Source organism: Pseudophryne corroboree, chromosome 7 (genome assembly GCF_028390025.1).
Source record: "Pseudophryne corroboree isolate aPseCor3 chromosome 7, aPseCor3.hap2, whole genome shotgun sequence".
Classification (NCBI taxonomy): domain Eukaryota; kingdom Metazoa; phylum Chordata; class Amphibia; order Anura; family Myobatrachidae; genus Pseudophryne; species Pseudophryne corroboree.
The window spans coordinates 147,609,866-147,632,855 of NC_086450.1; the positions used below are offsets into that span (position 1 = coordinate 147,609,866).

A 22,990-nucleotide genomic window follows, 5' to 3' on the forward strand; every position below is an offset into this window, starting at 1 on the left:
TAGGTAGAGCAGTGGCCTTCTGTACCGTACTGCTATATAGTATATACTGGTGGTCAGCAAACTGTGCAAAACTGAAATGCACCACAGGTATGGATGGATAGTATACTTGACGACACAGAGGTAGGTAGAGCAGTGGCCTACTGTACCGTACTGCTATATATTATATACTGGTGGACAGCAAACTGTGCAAAACTGAAATGCACCACAGGTATGGATGGATAGTATACTTGACGACACAGAGGTAGGTAGAGCAGTGGCCTACTGTACCGTACTGCTATATAGTATATACTAGTGGTCAGCAAACTGTGCAAAACTGAAATGCACCACAGGTATGGATGGATAGTATACTTGACGACACAGAGGTAGGTAGAGCAGTGGCCTTCTGTACCGTACTGCTATATAGTATATAGTGGTGGTCAGCAAACTGTGCAAAACTGAAATGCACCACAGGTACGGATGGATAGTATACTTGACGACACAGAGGTAGGTAGAGCAGTGGCCTACTGTACCGTACTGCTATATATTATATACTGGTGGTCAGCAAACTGTGCAAAACTGAAATGCACCGCAGGTATGGATGGATAGTATACTTGACGACACAGAGGTAGGTAGAGCAGTGGCCTTCTGTACCGTACTGCTATATATATAGTTATACTGGTGGTCTGCAAAATTCTGCACTGTCCTCCTACTATATACTACAATGCAGCACAGATATGGAGCGTTTTTCAGGCAGAGAACGTATAATACTGGTGGTCACTGGTCAGCAAAACTCTGCACTGTCCTCCTACTATATAATACTGCTGCTCCCCAGTCCCCACAATAAAGCAATTAGCACACTGAGAACAGATATTTGCAGCACACTGAGCACAGTCAGATATGGAGCGTTTTTCAGGCAGAGAACGTAGATATTTGCACTTGCAGCACACTGAGCACAGATATTTGCAGCACACTGAGCACAGATATTTGCAGCACAATTTGCAGCCCACTGAACATAGAAACTGAGAGGACGCGGCAGCCACGTCCTCTCACGATCATCTCCAGTGCACGAGTGAAAAATGGCGGTGACGCGCGGCTCGCGAGAATCCAACCGCGGTATGATGACGTTCGGGCGCGCTCGGGTTAACCGAGCAAGGCGGGAGGATCCAAGTTGCTCGGACCCGTGAAAAAAAAGGTGAAGTTCGGGCGGGTTCGGATCCCGAGGATCCGAACCTGCTCATCACTAGTCAAAAGTTTGGACACACTTTCCCGTTCAGTATATATATCGCAACCCTTTTTGAACCTTAGTTCTTTGTGATGATATTCATATGCCTATCCCAAGCATGTTTAAATTGGTCTACAGTATCTACCACCTCTGATTGGAGGCTATTCCACTTATCCACTACCCTTTCTGTGAAGTCATTTTTCCTTAAATTTCCCCTGAACCTGCCTCCCTCCAGTTTCAGCGTATGTCCTCGAGTTATAACACTACTCTTCCTTTGAAGAATGTTTCCCTCCTGTACTTTGTTAAGACCCTTGGTGTATTTGAAAGTCTCTATCATGTCCCCCCTTTCCCTTCTCTACTCCAAACTATACATGTTAAGATCTTTTAGCCTTTTCGGGTAACTTTTGTGATGTAGGCCATGCACCATTTTAGTTGCCCTTCTTTGTATACTCTCTAATGTATTTATATCCCCAGTCAGCGTCCGGCCAGCCACTCCCCCGTTTCTCCAGACACTCCCGCATTTTTCCCTGGCACGCCTGCGTTTTTCCGCACACTCCTAGAAAACGGCCAGTTTCCGCCCAGAAACACCCACTTCCTGTCAATCACACTACGATCACTTCAACGAGGAAAAATCTTCGTTCGGGCGTGAGTAAATCTACTAAGTTTTGTGTTAAAATACTAACTGCATGCGCACTGCGAACCATGCGCATGCGCATTTTTGCCTTAATCGCTCCGTTGCGAAAATCGGCAACGTGCGAACAACTCGGAATGACCCCCTAAATGCTTATATGATCTGTTGATTTGATATCTGTGATTATCATCAATACACACCTGCACAAGCCATGTACTTGGTGCAAAAAATAAATATGAAAACAATTACACATACTGTATGCTTCCATCCTACACTGCAAAGCCCGCAGTTCTGTGAGTATGCCCTCTCTGAACATAGCCTATGGCTCTATTCAGCAAAGATATTGATATTGTCCTGATAATTATCGGGTAATATTGACACAATCAGTTTTTTTTATCCGCTTTGTTTCAAGACTATTCAGCAAAAAACTTCACAGGAACAGCAATTGCGGTAACAGTTCTAGAAGGCTTTGTTTTTGGAAATCCAAAATCAAAACCCTTCTGGTTTTGGTTCTGCACATGCTCAGTCATGCTTTTACTGAGCAATGGACATACTGTAGTCTCCTATTCGCATTGTTAAGTCTGTAGTGTGATGTCCGGCAAGTGTATCTCCAACCTCCCAAAGCTTCTAAATTGAATAAAATGTAATGGCTTTATATTTGTCTGTATACAGTTATAGTTACGTGGTTTATATACACATTTTATACTGTATATTACATTTATATATAAACCACATAAAAATAAATGTATACAGACGAATATAAATCCTATATATTGTACACATTTTATTCAATTTAGACGATTTGAGAAGCCGATATTCAGCGAGATGGGTATTCCAAGTCTGGATCTTATGAGTGGATGCCTATTCTGATATATGGCACAATAAGCTGCAGATATAAATGACTGGCGCTGGGATGATCCCAGGAAATCTCAGACAGTTAGCAGCTATAACTCTCACTGATTAAACTCAGAATGTAATGTATTACTTGTTGGCATTTCCAGAATCATTTGCTTGTGAAATGCTCAAATGTCTCTAAACTGTGGAAATAATTATGCTTGTACGACTCACAAATTACCAGCGCATTCACTTCCCTGGAGAGTATTTCTTCAGAGAAAGAATATATAACTTTATAACCTAATTCATTATCCCCAGCTGGTGAAAATGAAGTGAAAATAATTGTAAATGGCACAACTCAAATTTTTGGCAGAACATTGATATTAAGCAGTGGAATAATTTAATTTGATCTCATCTGCTCAGTGTGTCTGTGGATAAGATCTCTCAGGCAGAGTTTAGTGATGAAATTGAGAACGTTTTATTTGGGAATCTCGAGTTCTTTTGCAGCACTGACGTGCACACAGGATCTAATTCTAAGTTGATCGCAGCAGAATTTTTTTTAGCAATTGGGCAAAACCATGTGCACTGCAGGTGGGGCAGATGTAACATGTGCAGAGAGAGTTAGATTTGGGTGGGGTGTGTTCAAACTAAAATCTAAATTGCAGTGTAAAAATAAAGCAGCCAGTATTTACCCTGCACAGAAACAAAATAACCCACCCAAATCTAACTCTCAATGCAAATGTTATATCTGCCTCCCCTCCAGTACACATGGTTTTGCCCAATTGCTAACAAAATTCCGGCTGCGATCAACTTGGAATTACCCCCATAGTGTATAGATGATTGTGACAGATGTTCAATGCACATTATCAGTCTTGGCTAATGGAACCTTTCACCCCACATAAACGGCATGTTGGGCTGGGGACGCCACTGTGAAAGGAGCCGAGGCAGGTCACACCTGTGTATAGCTTTCGGGTGCATCCCACAATGCGCGATGTGAAAGGGGTACTCATTAATCACCTTAGATCTAGATAGACTTGGGACCAATAAATAAAAAATTTCATAATCACATACTACAAAAAGTTGTTAGGATAGAAATAAAGTAGACACTGCTTTTTTCGTCTTTATCACATACTTTATTTTTCAATTTCACTTATTTGTATGTGTGTATGTAATTTTAACCTTTTTCGCTATAATATCAAACCAAAATGTGAGTAAAAATCACAGATTCTAAAACACACTCAATGTAATAAAAGTTAAGTTTTATTGATCTTATTTAACCTCTTTTTGTGCGGTCATTAGACAGCACTTCTCTTCTTCATCTTTTGAAACATTGTAACCATTACTGCAAGACCAACTGCTGAGATAAAAGAATAATTCAAGTAATTATAAGGGAACACAACTGATTCAGAGTGTACAGATATACAACCTTCTTCTCAAACAATTCTACAACAAAAAAGAAAGAACAATGAAAGATCATTACTGTATACCTACTTTTGGGCCACCCTCTAGATGCGTACCTATTCATCTAGCATTCTTGCTCTCCAGTCCATCATCTTACCTTTTGCCAGCAAGCAGGTCCCTCCTCTTCAATGACGCCATCTTCCCATTGATATTCAGGAAGATAGCACATGCACACAAGACAGCAAAGGCTCTGGCACAGCGTCAGCGTCTTTGTTTTCACTGCACGTTGCCATCTTCCAGAAGATATCACTGGGAAGAAGGCGCTACTGAAAAGGTGGAATCCGCTTGCCGACACTCTGGGTGCAGAGTGGGGTGGTGTAGGGGGATCCAGTCAGGATCGTGGGGCACAGGATCCTGCCAGTCAGAATACCGACGCCAGAATCCTGACACTGCATGGAATGCCGGCGCCGGAATCTCGACATGGATCACAACCCCGGTGCCGGGATCCCTAATGAAGGTTTGCCATGGCTATGGACAGGTAAGCTGTGGTGGGGGGGTTGGTTAGGTTTAGGCTGCAGAGGGAAGATTAGGGTTAGGCCACGTGTGTGTGTGTGTGTGTGTGTGTGTGTGTGTGTGTGTGTGTGGGGGGGGTGTTACGGTTAGGGTGTCGGGGGGGGGGGGGGAGGGGGGTTAGGCACCACCGGAGAGAGTAAAGATTAGGTTGCAGGGAGGGGGGGTTAGGCACCACCAGGGAAGGTTAGGGTTAGACTGCAGTGGGAGAAGGTTAGGGTCAGGCTGCTGAAAGGGAGTGTTAGGGTTAGGGAGGTTAGGGTTTAGGAATAGAATACTTACCTACTAGGTGTCGAGATCCTAAGTGTCTGGATGCTGCTGTCAGTATTAAGGGGGTCATTCCGAGTTGATCGCTCGTTGCCAATTTTCGCAACGGAGCGATTAAGGCAAAAATGCGCATGCGCATGGTACGCAGTGCGCATGCGCTAAGTATTTTAGCACAAAACTTAGTAGATTTACTCACGTCCAAACGAAGACTTTTCATTGTTGAAGTGATCGGAGTGTGATTGACAGGAAGGGGGTGTTTCTGGGCGGAAACTGACCATTTTTAGGGAGTGTGCGGAAAAACGCAGGCGTGTCAGGCAAAAACGCGGGAGTGTCTGGAGAAACGGGGCAGTGGCTGGCCGAAAGCAGGGCGTGTGTGTGACGTCAAACCAGGAATGAAACGACCTGAGCTGATCGCAATCTGTGAGTAAGTCTGGAGCTACTCAGAAACTGCTAAGAAATTTCTATTCGCAATTCTGCTAATTTTTCGTTCACAATTCTGCTAAGCTAAGATACACTCCCAGAGGGCGGGGGCCTAGCGTGTGCAATGCTGCTAAAAGCAGCTAGCGAGCGAACAACTCGGAATGAGCCCCTATGACTGCAAGCATCCCAAGCACTAGGATCCCCGATACCATCCCGGTGTGGGTGTGGCCCCAGGGGCCCGTGTGCACTGCACATCCTGCACTCATTATAAGTATGCCTAAACTATTGTTCTCCATTCAAACTAAAGTTAAATTAATTTGTGATTATAAGAATTGTTCTTCAAATTGTCCGTGTGTGTCGTCGTCCCCCCTCCCGCCTAGCTGCTAGGGCCAGACAAACACATCTTATCATCCCCATTGTACAAGGATGAAAATATTCACATGCCGTTGATGCAGGAATCATGCATCTTTTAATAAGAATTTTCTATATGCCCAGTTTCAGCAGCCTCCGGAATTATTTTTAAGTAGTTTGACAATTTAGTTCTTTTGTCTGAGAAACTTCGGCTGCAGAGACTTCCAGTGTATTGTTATAGAATGCTGTATGATAACATCCTGCCAAATTACATTAATTAGAGAGAATTCTTAATACCAGCTCTCTTGGGGACATATCTGTTATTATGTAATGGCTACATATGAATAATCCTATAATAATTTTACTTTTCTGCATGAAATGTCCAGATGCAGCAGAAGATTATATTTTTTTTTACTACTGAGACATTGCTTGGATAAAGATGGGCAAAGTTAGTCTTGCTGAGATTTTAGGGTTCACTACGATATGCCGGCGGTCGGGCTCCCGGCGACCAGCATACCGGCGCCGGGAGCCCGACCGCCGGCTTACCGACAGTGTGGCGAGCGCAAATGAGCCCCTTGCGGGCTCGCTGCGCTCACCACGCTAAGGGCACGGTGGCGCGCTATGCGCGCCACACTATTTTATTCTCCCTCCAGGGGGGTCGTGGACCCCCACGAGGGAGAATAAGTGTCGGTATGCCGGCTGTCGGGCTCCCGGCGCCGGTATGCTGGTCGCCGGGAGCCCGACCGCCGGCATACTGAAGACCACCCGAGATTTTACAGTGAAGAAATTGATGGATATCACACGTCACTTTTAATCAGAATATTTATTCCATTTATGTCATTTTTGCTTAACCCCTCCATCTACAACCTAGGTACGTTATATTTGGAGTCAGTGCAACATAGGGCTTTAAGGTGGTAACCATGTGATTCACTTTTAAAGCTTCTCACTGTTGATGTTTCCAAAGAATTGTTTATGTAAAGCAGGGGTGGCCAGACTTTTGGAGTCGGCGATCTACTTTGAAAGCTAAAAAGCTTTTGTGATCTACCTAGGAGGAATAATAGCGCGCGCCTCAGGTGCACGCACACAAAAAGGGGCGTGGCATAACAAAAAGTGGGCATGGTATAACAAAAAGCGGGCGTGGTGTAACAAATAAAGGGACGTAGCCTTGCTGCACAGAGTGTAATGACTGTCTCGCACGAAATAACACATTGGCCCCCACAGGTAAAAACCTCAAACACATATGCCCCCACAGTGCCAGATACACATATGCCCCCACAGTGCCATGTGCCCACAGTGCCAGATATGCCCCCACAGTGCCAGATACAGATATGCCCCCACAGTGCCATGTGTCCACAGTGCCAGATATGCCCTCACAGTGCCAGATTACAGATATGCCCCCACACTGCCATGTGCCCACAGTGCCAGATATGCCCCCACAGTGCCACATATGACCCCACAGTGCCAGATATGCCCCACATTGCCAGATATGCCCCCACTGTGCAATGTGCCCACAGTGACAGATATGCCTCATAGTAGTGCTCACCGTGCTGTGTGGAGAGCGCAGCGCACGCTTCTCCTGCCTGCCGCCCTGCCTCTCAGTCTGATCTCCGGCGGTGACGGCAGCGTGTATATCTCAAATCAGGCGTCGGTCCGCGAGCTCTGATTGGCTAACGAACTGGCGCCTGATTTGAGCTATACACTCCGCCGTCACTGCTGGAAACCAGACTGAGGGGCAGGGCGGCAGGCAGGAGAGGCGCGGCTTCGGGTGGATGGGCGGCGGATCGCGATCGACTGGTCGCATGTCCGCGATCGACTGGTTGATCGCGATCGACTGTTTGGCCACCCCTGATGTAAAGGATACAAGAGTTTATCAGTTAGGATTGCTGATAACTGCATGATAGACAACATGGAAACAAAGTCATGGGACTCTCAATAATTACTGTATGGGTTCCAGGTCTGCTTTAAATGTATAAGTGTATGAACTATAGTGTTCAATGGGTTGGGTATGCGTTACTGCCGATGAGGTTCCCGGCGGTCAGTATATCGATCGTGGGATCCCAGCGGCGGAATGCCTGTGGGGGGTGAGCACAACAAGCTCACCACAGGTTCTATTCCCACTCTATGGGTGTCGTGGACACCCACGAGTGGGAATAGTCCCTGCTAGTCGGCATGCCGACTGTCGGGATTTAGAGGCGGCTGGATGTAGCTGTCAGTAATGTAACCGGCGGTCTCCTGACCACCGGTCACATAACCACATTCCGTGTTCCACTAGCAGGTGTTACATTAGTTGCCAGTTTGGAAGTATAGGAAGCAATGTGATTTGTTGTGTGGATAAACAGCAGCGGTTTGACAAATGCCTCCAGAACAGTCCGAATGAATTTGTAGATTGTATAACTGATGTATTTAGGACTGTATTCAGGCTCATTCTTTGTGTAGAACTTATGTTCTTATAAACACAAAGCATTGTTCAGAAATAGTATGGAATATTCTACTGATTCAGATGTTTCTTTTTCTACTTGAAATTTTTTGGGTTCTGAACAATTTAATACTTACACTAAGGTCAGTTATCTGCTACATACACTCACAGGTCTCACATTTGTCTAGATACAGGGCCACGGAGGGGGTATGGGGGGTGGAAGGTTCGAATTACTCGGACCCGGAGCTGATATAGGGGCCCGAGTCTGCCCCACGATACAGCACTGCAGCTTTTTCTCGCACCAAGTTCCGTTGTGCTACATCTGTGACTTTGTACATGTTTAAAACTAATTCCTGTGCAGTTAAAGTAGCAGCCCATTGACTGTAGCACACTGTGAGTGGTGTATCTGCAATGTAAATAAGATGCAAAAGCTAAATAAAAGACAGTGCACTACACCTCTTGGAGCATCTCAGTTGCACCTGGAATCTCGCACCATTTGTTTTTCAGTGTCACATGGTTACATAGTTAGTGAGGTTGAAAAGAGTCAAAATGCCCATCGGGTTCAACCTGTATTTTGTGATCAGCTGTTCATATTATAATGTACCTGCTGAAGTAATGGCTTAGTACCAATAACAACAATGATTCTTACCACTCCCAGGTTAATGTCACTATGTTAAATGCTATAACCCTGAATACCCATTCCAGTTAAAAATTTGTCCATTCGGTATTTAAATGCATTTACAGAGTCTGCCATTACTACCTTCCCCGCCAGGGAGTTCCAAATTTTTATTGCCCTTACCGTGAAGAACCCTTTCCTACGTTGTGTACGTAATCTTCTCTCCTCTAGCCTCAGCGAGTGCCCACGTGTCCTATACAGAGTTCTTTTAATAAACAAATCCCCTGCTAACTCCTTGTAATGACCCTTTACATATTTGAAGATATTACTAATGTCTTGATAATGATGGTAGTCATCATGGTCACACCTTAGCCTATTCTGTTATCACTCTCCAGCAGTTTTAACAAAAAAAAAAAAAAAAGCTTTATGTGTGGCCATATTTTGTGGTTTTCAACTGCTATCAATTGTACATTACATTGTTTTGTTTTGTTACTGAGCTGTTTATTGTTTTGTCTATCAGTTGTTTATAGTTTTGTATTGGGTTAAGACACAGGTCTATTGTACTCACTGCAAGGAAACATAATTAATTTACAGTATGTTGCATAATTAATATATATCGGTACAAACCCGAAACTTTAAGTCAACTCAACAAAAAAAAATATGAACCAAACCAAACTATGGAGTCTCAGGACACAAGGCTTTATGGCTCTTTCAGTGTTCACTTCTCTGATTCTATCTCCTCTTCTCTACCTCTATCAGTTGGAGTACCGCAAGGCTCAGTCTTAGGTCCTCTGCTTTTCTCAATCTATACCTCCTCTCTTGGTAAACTAATCAGCTCCTTTGGATTTCAGTATCATTTATACGCTGATGATACTCAAATCTACCTATCCTCCCCAGATTTGTCACCACCAGTATTGGCTCGTGTCACTGGATGCCTGTCTGCCATTTCATCTTGGATGTCATCTCGCCACCTCAAACTCAACATTTCCAAAACCAAATTAATTATTTTCCCACCAGCTAAGAATAGTTACCAACCTGATATCTCTATAACTGTTGACAATGCAACTATCCACCCCACCCCACAAGCTTGTTGCCTAGGTGTCACCCTTGACTCTGAACTGTCCTTTGTTCCACACATTCAATCTGTCTCTAAATCATGTTACATGCACCTTAAAAACATATCCAAAATATGCCCTTATTTTACACAAGACACTGCAAAAACTCTAATCCATGCACTCATCATCTCCAGCATTGATTATTGTAATAAACATAGGCTATCACCACTTCAATCCATTTTAAATGCAGCTGCGAGGCTAATCTTCCTCGCCAGACGTTCTTCATCTGCCGATCCGCTCTGTCAGTCCCTCCATTGGTTACCGGTATTCTACCGTGTCAAATATAAAATACTTTTACTTACATACAAGGCTATTAACCAAACTGCACCATCATACATCTCCTCACTCATCTCAAAATATCTCCCTACCAGACCTCTCCGCTCTGCACAAGATCTGCGTCTCTCATCCACATGTATTACCTGTTCCCATTCAAAATTACAGGACTTTACCCGGGCTTCACCCACTCTGTGGAGTGCACTCCCATGCACAATAAGACTCTCCTCTAGTCTCCAAACCTTTAAACGTTCTCTGAAAACTCTTCTCTTCAGACAAGCCTACCAAATTTCAGACCCACACACATAACCTTCACAGCTTCCCTATCAAGTTACATCCCCTCTGTACAGTCCACATAAACTCACATTTTGTCTTCCAACATTGCTGGGTGATCATATCATATACAACCCATTAAGAACCTAGCAACCTGGGGAACCATTATGTGACAGGTAGCATCTATCCTTGTGTATCAATGCCTATTTCCCTATAGATTGTAAGCTTGCGAGTAGGGCCTTCCTACCTCTGTCTGTCTGTCTTTGCCCAGTTTTGTTCTATAATTGTTGTTCTAATTGTAAAGCGCAACGGAATATGCTGCGCTATATAAGAAACTGCTTATAAATAAATAAATAATAAATGGCTCGTTGCACACAGATGGCCACTATTAAAAAAAAAGAAACATTTGTGAAATGGTGCTCTATGTTTTATAGTAGTATTGATTGTACTGTGTTGTTTAGTCTACAGACCTGTAGGACCAGAGTTTTGTGTAGGACCAGCACCATCCGAATCTCAGCTGTGCAACATCCCATGCCCCACAGACTGCTTATTATCTTCCTGGACTGATTGGGGGCCATGTATACATGAAAATTGTCTGGATCCTCATGGAAGAAAAGGTCATTATTGTTTTTTTTTTTATTATTATTATTCTACTAAATTTGCTAACTATTATAGATCATGATACTACTGCCTGATGCTATTTCATTCCATTTAATGTACAAACTTTAACTTTTGCACACTAATTAACTGCTTGAAAGTCAGCACATTCATGACAGAAGTGATGCCATAGCAAGGGATGCAGCAACACCTTGGCCTGGGTGCCACTATCATCTCTATCAGCACAGAGCATGTGCAGTTAAGATCAAATGGGGCACTTTCACTGCGGAGCAGAAGCAGCAAAAGGGGGGACTGCCATTGCTCCTTCTCCAAATATTGCTATGGGGTCTGGTAATGGTGTGTTCCGCCACTAGATGCCCTTAATCTGCACTTAGCAAAGACTGCCTGTGATCTGCTTTTCTAGTCCTTCCACCTGTGCAAAACTTTTGCTTCTCTTCATATGCCGGCTTTATATAAACCTATACCTGACATATCGGGTGCATTGTTCTGTATGTATACTTGATATGCGGGTGCTCGCGGTCACTAGCGACGTCGCCACTGCTGCACCAACTGGGCGATAACTCTAGCAACATGGGGGGTAATTCCAAGTTGATCGCAGCAGGGTTTTTGATAGCAATTGGGCTAAACCATGTGCACTGCAGGGGAGGCAGCTATAACATGTGCAGAAAGAGTTAGATTTGGGTGGGTTATTTTATTTCTGTGCAGGGTAAATACTGGCTGCTTTATTTTTACACTGCAAATTAGATTGCAGATTGAACACACCCCACCCAAATCTAACTATCTCTGCACATGTTATATCTGCCTCCCCTGCAGTGCACATGGTTTTGCCCAATTGCTAACAAAAATCCTGCTGCGATCAACTTGGAATTACCCCCATGGTGTATACTAATGAAGAAGAGAACAGTTATATCATTCTGTCCTTCATTAGGTCACTCTGATATGTACCGCAGTAACGATATGTCGTCCCGTCAGCCACCATATAGTCCCGTACACATCGTCTTAGTGTGTACACAGCTTTATTGTTAGCTGCCCCTTTTGCTACATACTGAAGTAACTATATTCTTTTTGTTTTAGGTTATAAATTCAGAAGAAGACAAATTACATTGGAGTCTATGACGACTAGTGGAAATTGCCCACATTTAGAAGAAGCAGTCCCCTGTGATGATCCTTTGTGCTATAAATGGGCTGTATTTGGAGATTTACATTGTGTACCTGAAAATGGAGAGTGCGGACATGGGAAATATCACATAAACACCACATGTCTGGGTGAACTTGGTAAGTCTGATTGTACAGTACTTCTGTCTTCTTTCAAATGATCAAAACTGATTTTTAGACCATCAAACAGATCAATACTGTACATCCGTTGGCACTGAAGTCAAAAGATCCAAAATTCCTCAACTTCTCCTTTATTTCTTCCCTGCCATTATTTAAAACAAAATTTAAAGATATAAATTATTTGATGCTTTCTTGGTGTGTTCTTTTTTTATATAAATATAGCTACATTTGTTATGTCGCAAAGGATGACTTTCCCAAGTGTCCTCCACCTTACATACCTGCAGATAGGCACAGATGTACAGTATGCCTTGTCAAGATTTGACTCTAACAGTATGTACTGTGATATTAATCAGGGTGTTGACTAGAGTCTGACCACCATTTGTTGTTATTCTTTAAAACAAAGGACAGAGGGCACATACTTGTCCTCCTGTAGCCAAATCTGAAGTAGGAGAATCTAAGTCAAAATGTAGCTAATCCAATCATCTAATTATTACCAACAACATAGAATAGTTTTGTGAAGTTCCTGTCTAATTGATATGGAAATATTGGGGTGCTAAATACATCAGTATATCAACCTACAGTATTTATGCCTGTGGGAAGGCATAGCTTTGCAACTCCATTGACTGACCAAGACACCTTGGTGGTGCGATTTGCATGAGGAATAGATTTCAATGGAAATAATACCAATTTAGAAAACAATAAATAATAATACCATCTTAATAATGAAATACAACCCTTTATTATAGCTATTATTAACAATAAATAAATGAGATCACTGGACAAATGCCACTGTAATATCACAGATCAAAATAAACATTGTGGGAAAATGGGAAAACCATTGTACAGATAATGTTTATTTTGATCTGTGATATTACAGTGGCATTTGTCCAGTGATCTAATTTATTTATTGTTAATAATGACTATAATAAAGGGTTGTAATTCATTAATAAGATGGTATTATTATTTTTCTAACGTCCTAAGTGGATGCTGGGGACTCCGTAAGGACCATGGGGAATAGCGGCTCCGCAGGAGACTGGGCACATCTAAAGAAAGCTTTAGGACTATCTGGTGTGCACTGGCTCCTCCCCCTATGACCCTCCTCCAAGCCTCAGTTAGATCTTTGTGCCCGAACGAGAAGGGTGCACACTAGGGGCTCTCCTGAGCTTCTTAGTGAAAGTTTTAGTTTAGGTTTTTTATTTTCAGTGAGACCTGCTGGCAACAGGCTCACTGCATCGAGGGACTAAGGGGAGAAGAAGCGAACTCACCTGCGTGCAGAGTGGATTGGGCTTCTTAGGCTACTGGACATTAGCTCCAGAGGGACGATCACAGGCCCAGCCTGGATGGGTCCCAGAGCCGCGCCGCCGGCCCCCTTACAGAGCCAGAAGGCAGAAGAGGTCCGGAAAATCGGCGGCAGAAGACGTCCTGTCTTCAACAAGGTAGCGCACAGCAATGCAGCTGTGCGCCATTGCTCTCAGCACACTTCACACTCCGGTCACTGAGGGTGCAGGGCGCTGGGGGGGGCGCCCTGAGACGCAATAAAAAACACCTTGGATGGCAAAAAATGCATCACATATAGCTCCTGGGCTATATGGATGCATTTAACCCCTGCCAGAATACATAAAAAAACGGGAGATAGGCTCCGCCCCCTTATCGGCGGCCTTATCTCCTCAGCACACTGGCGCCATTTTCCCTCACAGCTCCGTTGGAGGGAAGCTCCCTGTCTCTCCCCTGCAGTCACTACACTACAGAAAGGGTTAAAAAAGAGAGGGGGGGCACAAATTATGCGCAGTATTAAAGATACAGCAGCTATAAGGGGAAAAACACTTATATAAGGTTATCCCTGTATATATATATATATATATATAGCGCTCTGGTGTGTGCTGGCAAACTCTCCCTCTGTCTCCCCAAAGGGCTAGTGGGGTCCTGTCCTCTATCAGAGCATTCCCTGTGTGTGTGCTGTATGTCGGTACGTTTGTGTCGACATGTATGAGGAGAAAAATGATGTGGAGACGGAGCAGATTGCCTGTAATAGTGATGTCACCCCCTAGGGGGTCGACACCTGAGTGGATGAACTGTTGGAAGGAATTACGTGACAGTGTCAGCTCTGTATAAAAGACAGTGGCTGACATGAGACAGCCGGCTACTCAGCTTGGGCCTGTCCAGACGTCTCATAGGCCGTCAGGGGCTCTAAAGCGCCCGTTACCTCAGATGGCAGATATAGACGCCGACACGGATACTGACTCCAGTGTCGACGGTGAAGAGACAAATGTGACTTCCAGTAGGGCCACACGTTACATGATTGAGGCAATGAAAAATGTTTTACACATTTCTGATAATACGAGTACCACCAAAAAGGGGTATTATGTTCGGTGAGGAAAAACTACCTGTAGTTTTCCTGAATCTGAGAAATTAAATGAGGTGTGTGATGATGCGTGGTTTTCCCCCGATAACAACTGATAATTTCTAAAATGTTATTGGCATTATATCCTTTCCCGCCAGAGGTTAGGGTGCGTTGGGAAACACCCCCTAGGGTGGATAAAGCGCTCACACGCTTGTAAGGGCTCTACCCTCTCCTGAGATGGCCGCCCTTAAGGATCCTGCTGATAGAAAGCAGGAGGGTATCCTAAAATGTATTTACACACATACTGGTGTTATACTGCGACCAGCAATCGCCTCAGCCTGGATGTGCAGTGCTGGGTTGGCGTGGTCGGATTCCCTGACTAAAAATATTGATACCCTAGATAGGGACAGTATATTTTTGCCTATAGAGCATTTAAAAGATGCATTTCTATATATGCGTGATACACAGCGGAATATTTGCCGACTGGCATCAAGTCTAAGTGCGTTGTCCATTTCTACCAGTAGAAGGTTATGGACACGTCAGTGGTCAGGTGATGCGTATTCCAAACGGCATTTGGAAGTATTGCCTTATTAAAGGGAGGAGTTATTTGGGGTCGGTCTTTCAGACCTGGTGGCCACGGCAACAGCTGGGAAATCCACGTTTGTACCCCAGGTCGCCTCTCAACATGAGAAGACGCCGTATTATCAGGCGCAGTCTTTTCGTGGACAAGCGGGCAAAAGGTTCCTCATTTCTGCCCCGTGACAGAGGGAGAGGAAAAAGGCTGCAGAAATCAGCCAGTTCCCAGGAACAGAAACCCTCTCCCGCCTCTGCCAAGCCCTCAGTATGACGCTGGGGCTTTACAAGCAGAATTAGGCACGGTGGGGGGCCCGTCTCAATGAATTTCAGCGCGCAGTGGGCTCACTCGCAAGTAGACCCCTGGATCCTTCAGGTGATATCTCAGGGGTACAAATTAGAATTCGAGACGTCTCCCCCTCGCCGTTTCCTAAAGTCGGCTTTACCGATGTCTCCTTCTGACAGGGAGACAGTTTTGGAAGCCATTCACAAGCTGTATTCCCAGCAGGTGATAATCAAGGTACCCCTCCTGCAACAGGGAACGGGGTATTATTCCACACTGTTGTGGTACCAAAGCCGGACGGCTCGGTGAGACCGATTCTAAATCTAAAATCTTTGAACACTCACATACAGAGGTTCAAATTCAAGATTGAGTCACTCAGAGCAGTGATTGCGAACCTGGAAGAAGGGGACTACATGATGTCTCGGGACATCGAGGATGCTTACCTTCATGTCAAAATTTACCCTTCTCATCAAGGGTACCTCAGGTTTATGGTACAGAACTGTCACTATCAGTTCAGACGCTGCCGTATGGATGGTCCACGGCACCCCGGGTCTTTACCAAGGTAATGGCTGAAATGATGATATTCCTTCGAAGGAAGGGAATTTTAGTTATCCCTTACTTGGACGATTCCCTGATAAGGGTAAGATCCAGGGAACAGTTGGAGGTCGGTGTAGCACTATCTCAGGTAGTGTTGCGGCAGCACGATTGGATTCTCAATATTCCAAAATCGCAGCTGGTTCCGACGACTTGTCTTCTGTTCCTAGGGATGATCCTGGACACAGTCCAGAAAAAGGTGTTTCTCCCGGAGGAGAAAGCCAGGGAGTTATCCGAGCTAGTCAGGAACCTCCTAAAACCGAGCCAAGTCTCAGTGCATCAATGCACAAGGGTTCTGGGTAAAATGGTGGCTTCCTACGAAGCAATCCCATTCGTCAGATTCCACGCAAGAACTTTCCAGTGGGACCTGCTGGACAAATGGTCCGGGTCGCATCTTCAGATGCATCAGCGGATAACCCTGTCACCAAGGACAAGGGTGTCCCTCCTGTGGTGGTTGCAGAGTGCTCATCTTCTAGAGGGCCGCAGATTAGGCATTCAGGACTGGGTCCTGGTGACCACGGATGCCAGCCGGCGAGGCTGGGGAGCAGTCACACAGGGAAGGAATATCCAGGGCTTATGGTCAAGCCTGGAGACATCACTTCACATAAATATTCTGAAGCTAAGGGCCATTTACAATGCTCTAAGCTTAGCAAGACCTCTGCTTCAAGGTCAGCCGGTGTTGATCCAGTCGGACAACATCACGGCAGTCACCCACGTAAACAGACAGGGTGGCACAAGAAGCAGGAGGGCAATGGCAGAAGCTGCAAGGATTCTTCGCTGGGCGGAAAATCATGTGACAGCACTGTCAGCAGTATTCATTCCGGGAGTGGACAACTGGGAAGCAGACTTCCTCAGCACGACCTCCACCCGGGAGAGTGGGGACTTCACCCAGAAGTCGTCCACATGATTATAAACCGTTGGGAAAAACTCGACAGGTATTGCGCCAGGTCAAGGGACCCTCAGGCAATAGCTGTAGACGCTCTGGTAACACCGTGGGTGTACCAGTCAGTGTATGTGTTCCCTCCTCTGCCTCTCATAACCAAGGTACTGAGATTGATAAGATGGAGAGGAGTAAGCACTATATTCGTGGCTCCGGATTGGCCAAGAAGGACTTGGTAACCGGAACTTCAAGAGATGCTCACGGAGGATCCGTGGCCTCTACCTCTAAGAAGGGACCTGCTCCAGCAAGGACCCTGTCTGTTCCAAGACTTACCGCGGCTGCGTTTGACGGCATGGCGGTTGAACGCCGGATCCTGAAGGAAAAAAGGCATTCCGGATGAAGTCATCCCTATCCTGATCAAAGCCAGGAAGGATGTAACCGCAAAACATTATCACCGCATTTGGCGAAAATATGTTGCGTGGTGCGAGGCCAGTAAGGCCCGACGGAGGAAATTCAACTGGGTCGATTCCTACATTTCCTGCAAACAGGAGTGTCTATGGGCCTGAAATTGGGGTCCATTAAGGTTCAAATTTCGGCCCTGTCAATTTTCTTCCAAAAAGAACTAGCTTCAGTCCCTGAAGTTCAGACGTTTGTAAAAGGGGTACTGCATATACAGCCTCCTTTTGTGCCTCCAGTGGCACTTTGGGATCTCAATGTAGTTTTTGGGTTCCAAAAGTCACATTGGTTTGAACCACTTAAATCTGTGGAGTTAAAATATCTCACATGGAAAGTGGTCATGCTGTTGGCCCTGGCCTGGGCCAGGCGCGTGTCAGAATTGGCGGCTTTATCCTGTAAAAGCCCTTATCTGATTTTCCATTCGGACAGGGCGGAATTGAGGACTCGTCCTCAGTTTCTCCCTAAGGTGGTTTCAGCGTTTCACCTGAACCAACCTATTGTGGTGCCTGCGGCTACTAGGGACTTGGAGGACTCCAAGTTGCTAGACGTTGTCAGGGCCCTGAAAAAATATGTTTCCAGGACGGCTGGAGTCAGGAAAACTGACTCGCTGTTTATCCTGTATGCACCCAACAAGCTGGGTGCTCCTGCTTCTAAGCAGACTATTGCTCGTTTGGATTTGTAGTACAATTCAGCCTGCACATTCTGTGGCAGGCCTGCCACAGCCAAAAATCTGTAAATGCCCACTCCACAAGGAAGGTGGGCTCATCTTGGGCGGCTGCCTGAGGGGTCTCGGCTTTACAACTTTGCCGAGCAGCTACTTGGTCAGGAGCAAATACGTTTTCTACAAAATTGATACCCTGGCTGAGGAGGACCTGGAGTTCTCTCATTTGGTGCTGCAGAGTCATCCGCACTCTCCCGCCCGTTTGGGAGCTTTGGTATAATCCCCATGGTCCTTACGGAGTCCCCAGCATCCACTTAGGACGTTAGAGAAAATAAGAATTTACTTACCGATAATTCTATTTCTCGTAGTCCGTAGTGGATGCTGGGCGCCCATCCCAAGTGCGGATTGTCTGCAATACTGGTACATAGTTATTGTTACCAAAAAATCGGGTTATTGCTGTAGTGAGCCATCTTTTCTAGAGGCTCCTCTGTTATCATGCTGTTAACTGGGTTCAGATCACAAGTTGTACGGTGTGATTGGTGTGGCTGGTATGAGTCTTACCCGGGATTCAAGATCCTTCCTTATTGTGTACGCTCGTCCGGGCACAGTATCCTAACTGAGGCTTGGAGGAGGGTGATAGGGGGAGGAGCCAGTGCACACCAGATAGTCCTAAAGCTTTCTTTAGATGTGCCCAGTCTCCTGTGGAGCCGCTATTCCCCATGGTCCTTACGGAGTCCCCAGCATCCACTACGGACTACGAGAAATAGAATTATCGGTAAGTAAATTCTTATTTTATTGTTTTCTAAATTGGTATTTTTTCCATTGAAATCTATTCCTCATGCAAACCGCGCCAAATGCCTGAAAGCTGGGCAGCAATGCCAATCACCAATGACTGCTTTATAAATGGCAGCTGATAATGCCACATAGCAACCACCAGAAGTGCGTCGCCATGCGTTCCATTACCCAGAACTACCTGGGATGGAGCAGCAGTATGCGTTCCACACAATTTGTGTGATAGCGCAGGAGAGAAATGCATATGTGTTTACAATATTTACATCATTAAATGGATCTATACATTCCTTAATGTCTATCAATGTTGCAAATATATATTCTGAATGGGACACAAATGGTATATAGGTGCATCGATCAATACAAGTGATGGTATAGTCGGATGGCAACACTAAGGTACAGCAAGTGCCTAGTGTATACTGTATCACCCCAGGAGGTATCCTGGGAAATGGTATTAACTGCAGTCCACATAGGGAGAGCTATGACACTTAAGGGAGCTAGGAGGGACCAATCACCATAGCCAATCAAGGTGATCAGACAACAGTAATAACAGGAGTGTGGCTTGGCCTGACAGCTAGTGCTAATGGATGTTCTACTTGGGATATATATATATATATATACATATATATATATATATATATATATATATAAACAATGGGATTTAATTCTCAGCACTCATACATCCGCGGTGCCAGTATTGTGACCACACCATTTAAATAAATAAACAAACATCCATACAAATTCATCACTCACCTGTAAACACTTCAAACTGTAATTCATCTGAATTCAGGAGATGTTGGTTTCAATATATTGCAATAATTTGTGAAGCTGACCAATCAACTTCACAGCGTTCCCTATTGGTTGGTCCCTACACTGACTATTCAACAATATGAGCATTGCTCTCAGGCAACATTTGGATTTGAAATATTCAGTGCTTCTGTCATGGGTTTAGGCCCTGCCCCACTCACTTACAGAGACAGAACCACACCCAAGCATATTATTTAATGAACACCTGGGGAATATCTGACATTTGACCTACATATGGAAAATGGGGGTGTAGGAGGAAGTGTGACAACACTTTTTTTTATAGTCACAATTGATGTACTGTTAGCGCACACAACCACTTAAAGGAAGAATATGGTGTGAAAGGAAAGAGAAAGGGGGGTGACAGAGAACAGGGTGGGGGGACATAGCCTGAATCGTTACCATCAATGGTTAAAACTCACGTTTAATAAAATGAATCGACCAAAATGTGCAGTCAGGGTAAAAATACACGTACTGTTTTGTATCTAATAAAAATGTATCAATTGGTTATTAAAAGAAAAAAATTATGTGGAGGCTGATCACTCAAATGGTGCATTCAAATCACTAGGCAACAAAGGTTGTACAAACAGTCACAGTACATTTGTTGCTGTGGTAGTTTATGTCCACCCTCCGGATCAATGCAGGGATATTGCTGCGTTAACTTGGGTGGTTAAGTTATGTCCTGCTAATAGGTGTAAGTTGCTGGTGCTCCGCACCTATGCAGAAATATCGAAAGAAGAAGCCAAATTATTGTGCGCTAACAGTACATCAATTGTGAATATTATTAAGAAGGAGTCTTCTGACCATGTTTATCACTAGCAGAGGTACTACTGCGTACTGTGGCAGCAACCCATTTCTATTTTTTCTATTTTTACTTTTTTGAGTTTGTGCAGATAGTAAATACTCAACACTTTTTTATATAAACAACAGACTTTCATCCATTGCACTCATACATTCGTGGCGCCCAGTAGCGCATGCAGGGGGGGTTTCCGAGTACCTGAAAACCCCCCCTGATGAGCTGAATTTTAGTTTTTTTTGAGAGGGAGACAGATGTGTCTCCGTCTCTGCAAGAGCCGCAATCGCGACCACAGCAGCGACAATAACAACAACAGAGAGCTATGTACTGTAGCTCTCTGCTCACAAAACAAAATGTCCAGTGGGAGCTGCTGGCTGTGCACAAACAGCAGCTTCCTCCGTCCTCGGCCTCACCGTCCTCACTCCATCCTCACTGCTCACAGACCTAGGATGCATAAATGTATGTATGAATGTGTGTTTTATATATATTTATATATATTTATATGTATATGTACTGTATGTATGTATATACAGTGGGGGAAAAAAGTATTTGGACAGCCACCAGTTGTGCAAGTTGACCCACTTAAAAAGATGAGAGAGGTCTGTAATTTCCATCATAGGTACACTTCAACTGTGAGAGACAGAATCTAAAAAAAAAACTAGGAAATCAAATTGTATGATTTTTAAACAATTTATTTGTATATTCTTGCGGAAAATAAATATTTGGACAATCAAAAAGTTTAACTCAATACTTTGTAATATAAACTCGGTTGGCAATTTTTGTAACGTAACTTGGTCCCACCAGTGTCTGGTCTCTGCAATAAAAAGATCTTCTAATTCATTGAAGAGACCAAACATATCAATACAACTATCAATATTCATTTGTTCCCCATTCCTCAAATCCTTGGAAAGGTACTGCTGTCTCCTCTCAAGGCGCTCTGCTAAACACCTTAATATAGGCACTGGCGTTTCTATAATGGGTGCAGTGTGTGCGATGCACATGGGCCCCTGAGTCCAGAGGGGGCCCCCACCACACACACTGCACCCATTTGTAAAATACTTACCCCTCCGAAGTCCAGCGCCGGCATCCGCAGCGCCGCTAGAACACAGTGAAAATGGCCACGCGCAGTAGAGAGCTCTCAGGGAAAATGGCCGCTGCGCCATTTTCCCGGAGATCTGCGCATGCGCAGTAGAGTCTGAGCCCTCTAGTGCTCAGACTCTACGGCGCTCCGGGCAGAGAGGAGGGGGCCCGACGGAGGAGGCTGAACACGGGCCTCCTCCTCTCTTAAAACGCCCCTGAATATAGGTATAGTTTTAAGATGATATACTCAAATTCACAATGTTAAATAAATAAATTTATAAACCACAATGATCACACACTAAAGCAGGAAATCTGAGATCAAGCTGCTTTTAAGCTAATAGAGAGAACAAAGCACCTCCCTTTTCTTTGGATGATGCTGTCAAAAGGCTGGTGCTAAGAAGAAAAATCCGCCTCCTTCTGTGCCCTGTCCCGCCTCTGATGCTGCCCTGCTCAGTGCTATAAATACTGGGATGACAGGCCAAGCTCTCCTTGCTGTATGTTAAATATGTAAGGTTTGCAGGGATAGGCTGACTATTCCAAAGGGCCCTAGGTCTCCTTGCTTAGCTTCTCGGTCTACTTAGGTCTCCTCCTTTGAGGTAAAAAGGTAAAGAGTTTTGCACAACACTTAAGGACACTGAGAGAGCTGTCGGTACCCTTTATACAGCAGATAAGCAGTTGCTGACTAGTAAGCTTTCCTTTAATGAATTTAAGAGTCAAAATATATCTCTCCTCCTATTGCTCTCTGAGAGGTTCAGCAATGGTTAGTTCAAGTGACAAGTTAGCCTCTGATAATTAAGACACTATCCTCTCCTGACTGGAAATAGGTTGGTTCAGTATTTAAAAGGCAAATACCACTGACTCATCACAAAATCTCCTGAACCATAAGGCTGGACTTCCTTGCCAGTGGCAGTTGCAGAGCAGTCCATTGTTCAAATAGGGGAGCCACACCCAGCGATGTTTGACAGTGTTTACGGGTGGCAGTGTCTCCTCTATTTGAATAATGGACTGCTGTGCAACTGCCACTGGCAAGGAAGTCCAGAAACAGAGCATTGTGTCATTACCCCTTGGTATTGCCGGCACCATGCATTCTTTATATCCCCAGCTGTGTGGGCTGTCTTAACTCTCCTCTGTGAGGGGGGAATTCCCAATAATCATCTCACCCCTTTTAACCCATTTGGGGGTGGAATTTTGACAAATCCCTCCTTAGTGGATGCCTACGTCATCACAAAAGCAATCAACTGTCCAAATGTGAGGTTCCTAGTCCCTATGGTTCATGAGATTTTGGGATAAGTCAGTGGTATTTGCCCTTTTATATATATGTAAACATATATATATATATATATATATATATATATATATACACAGACAGACACACACACACATTGCAGCTAATTTTTGCAAGCAAGGCCATGATGCTGGATTTTATTTTACTTTATAACTTTTAAGTTATCTTAACCTGGCACAGAGGCAAT

The 22,990-nt window shown here is 44.5% G+C and overlaps 1 protein-coding gene across 5 annotated transcripts in view; it reads left to right on the forward strand.

Moving 5' to 3' along the window:
* Positions 1-22,990, forward strand: part of THSD7B (thrombospondin type 1 domain containing 7B) — a 1,210,507-nt gene that overhangs the window by 585,634 nt on the left and 601,883 nt on the right. For all 5 annotated transcript variants that reach the window (XM_063933719.1, XM_063933721.1, XM_063933718.1 and 2 more), the window contains 2 exons: positions 10,830-10,985; positions 12,061-12,261. In XM_063933719.1, coding sequence (XP_063789789.1) covers positions 10,830-10,985; positions 12,061-12,261 — 357 coding nt within the window. The remainder of the gene's footprint in view (positions 1-10,829; positions 10,986-12,060; positions 12,262-22,990) is intronic.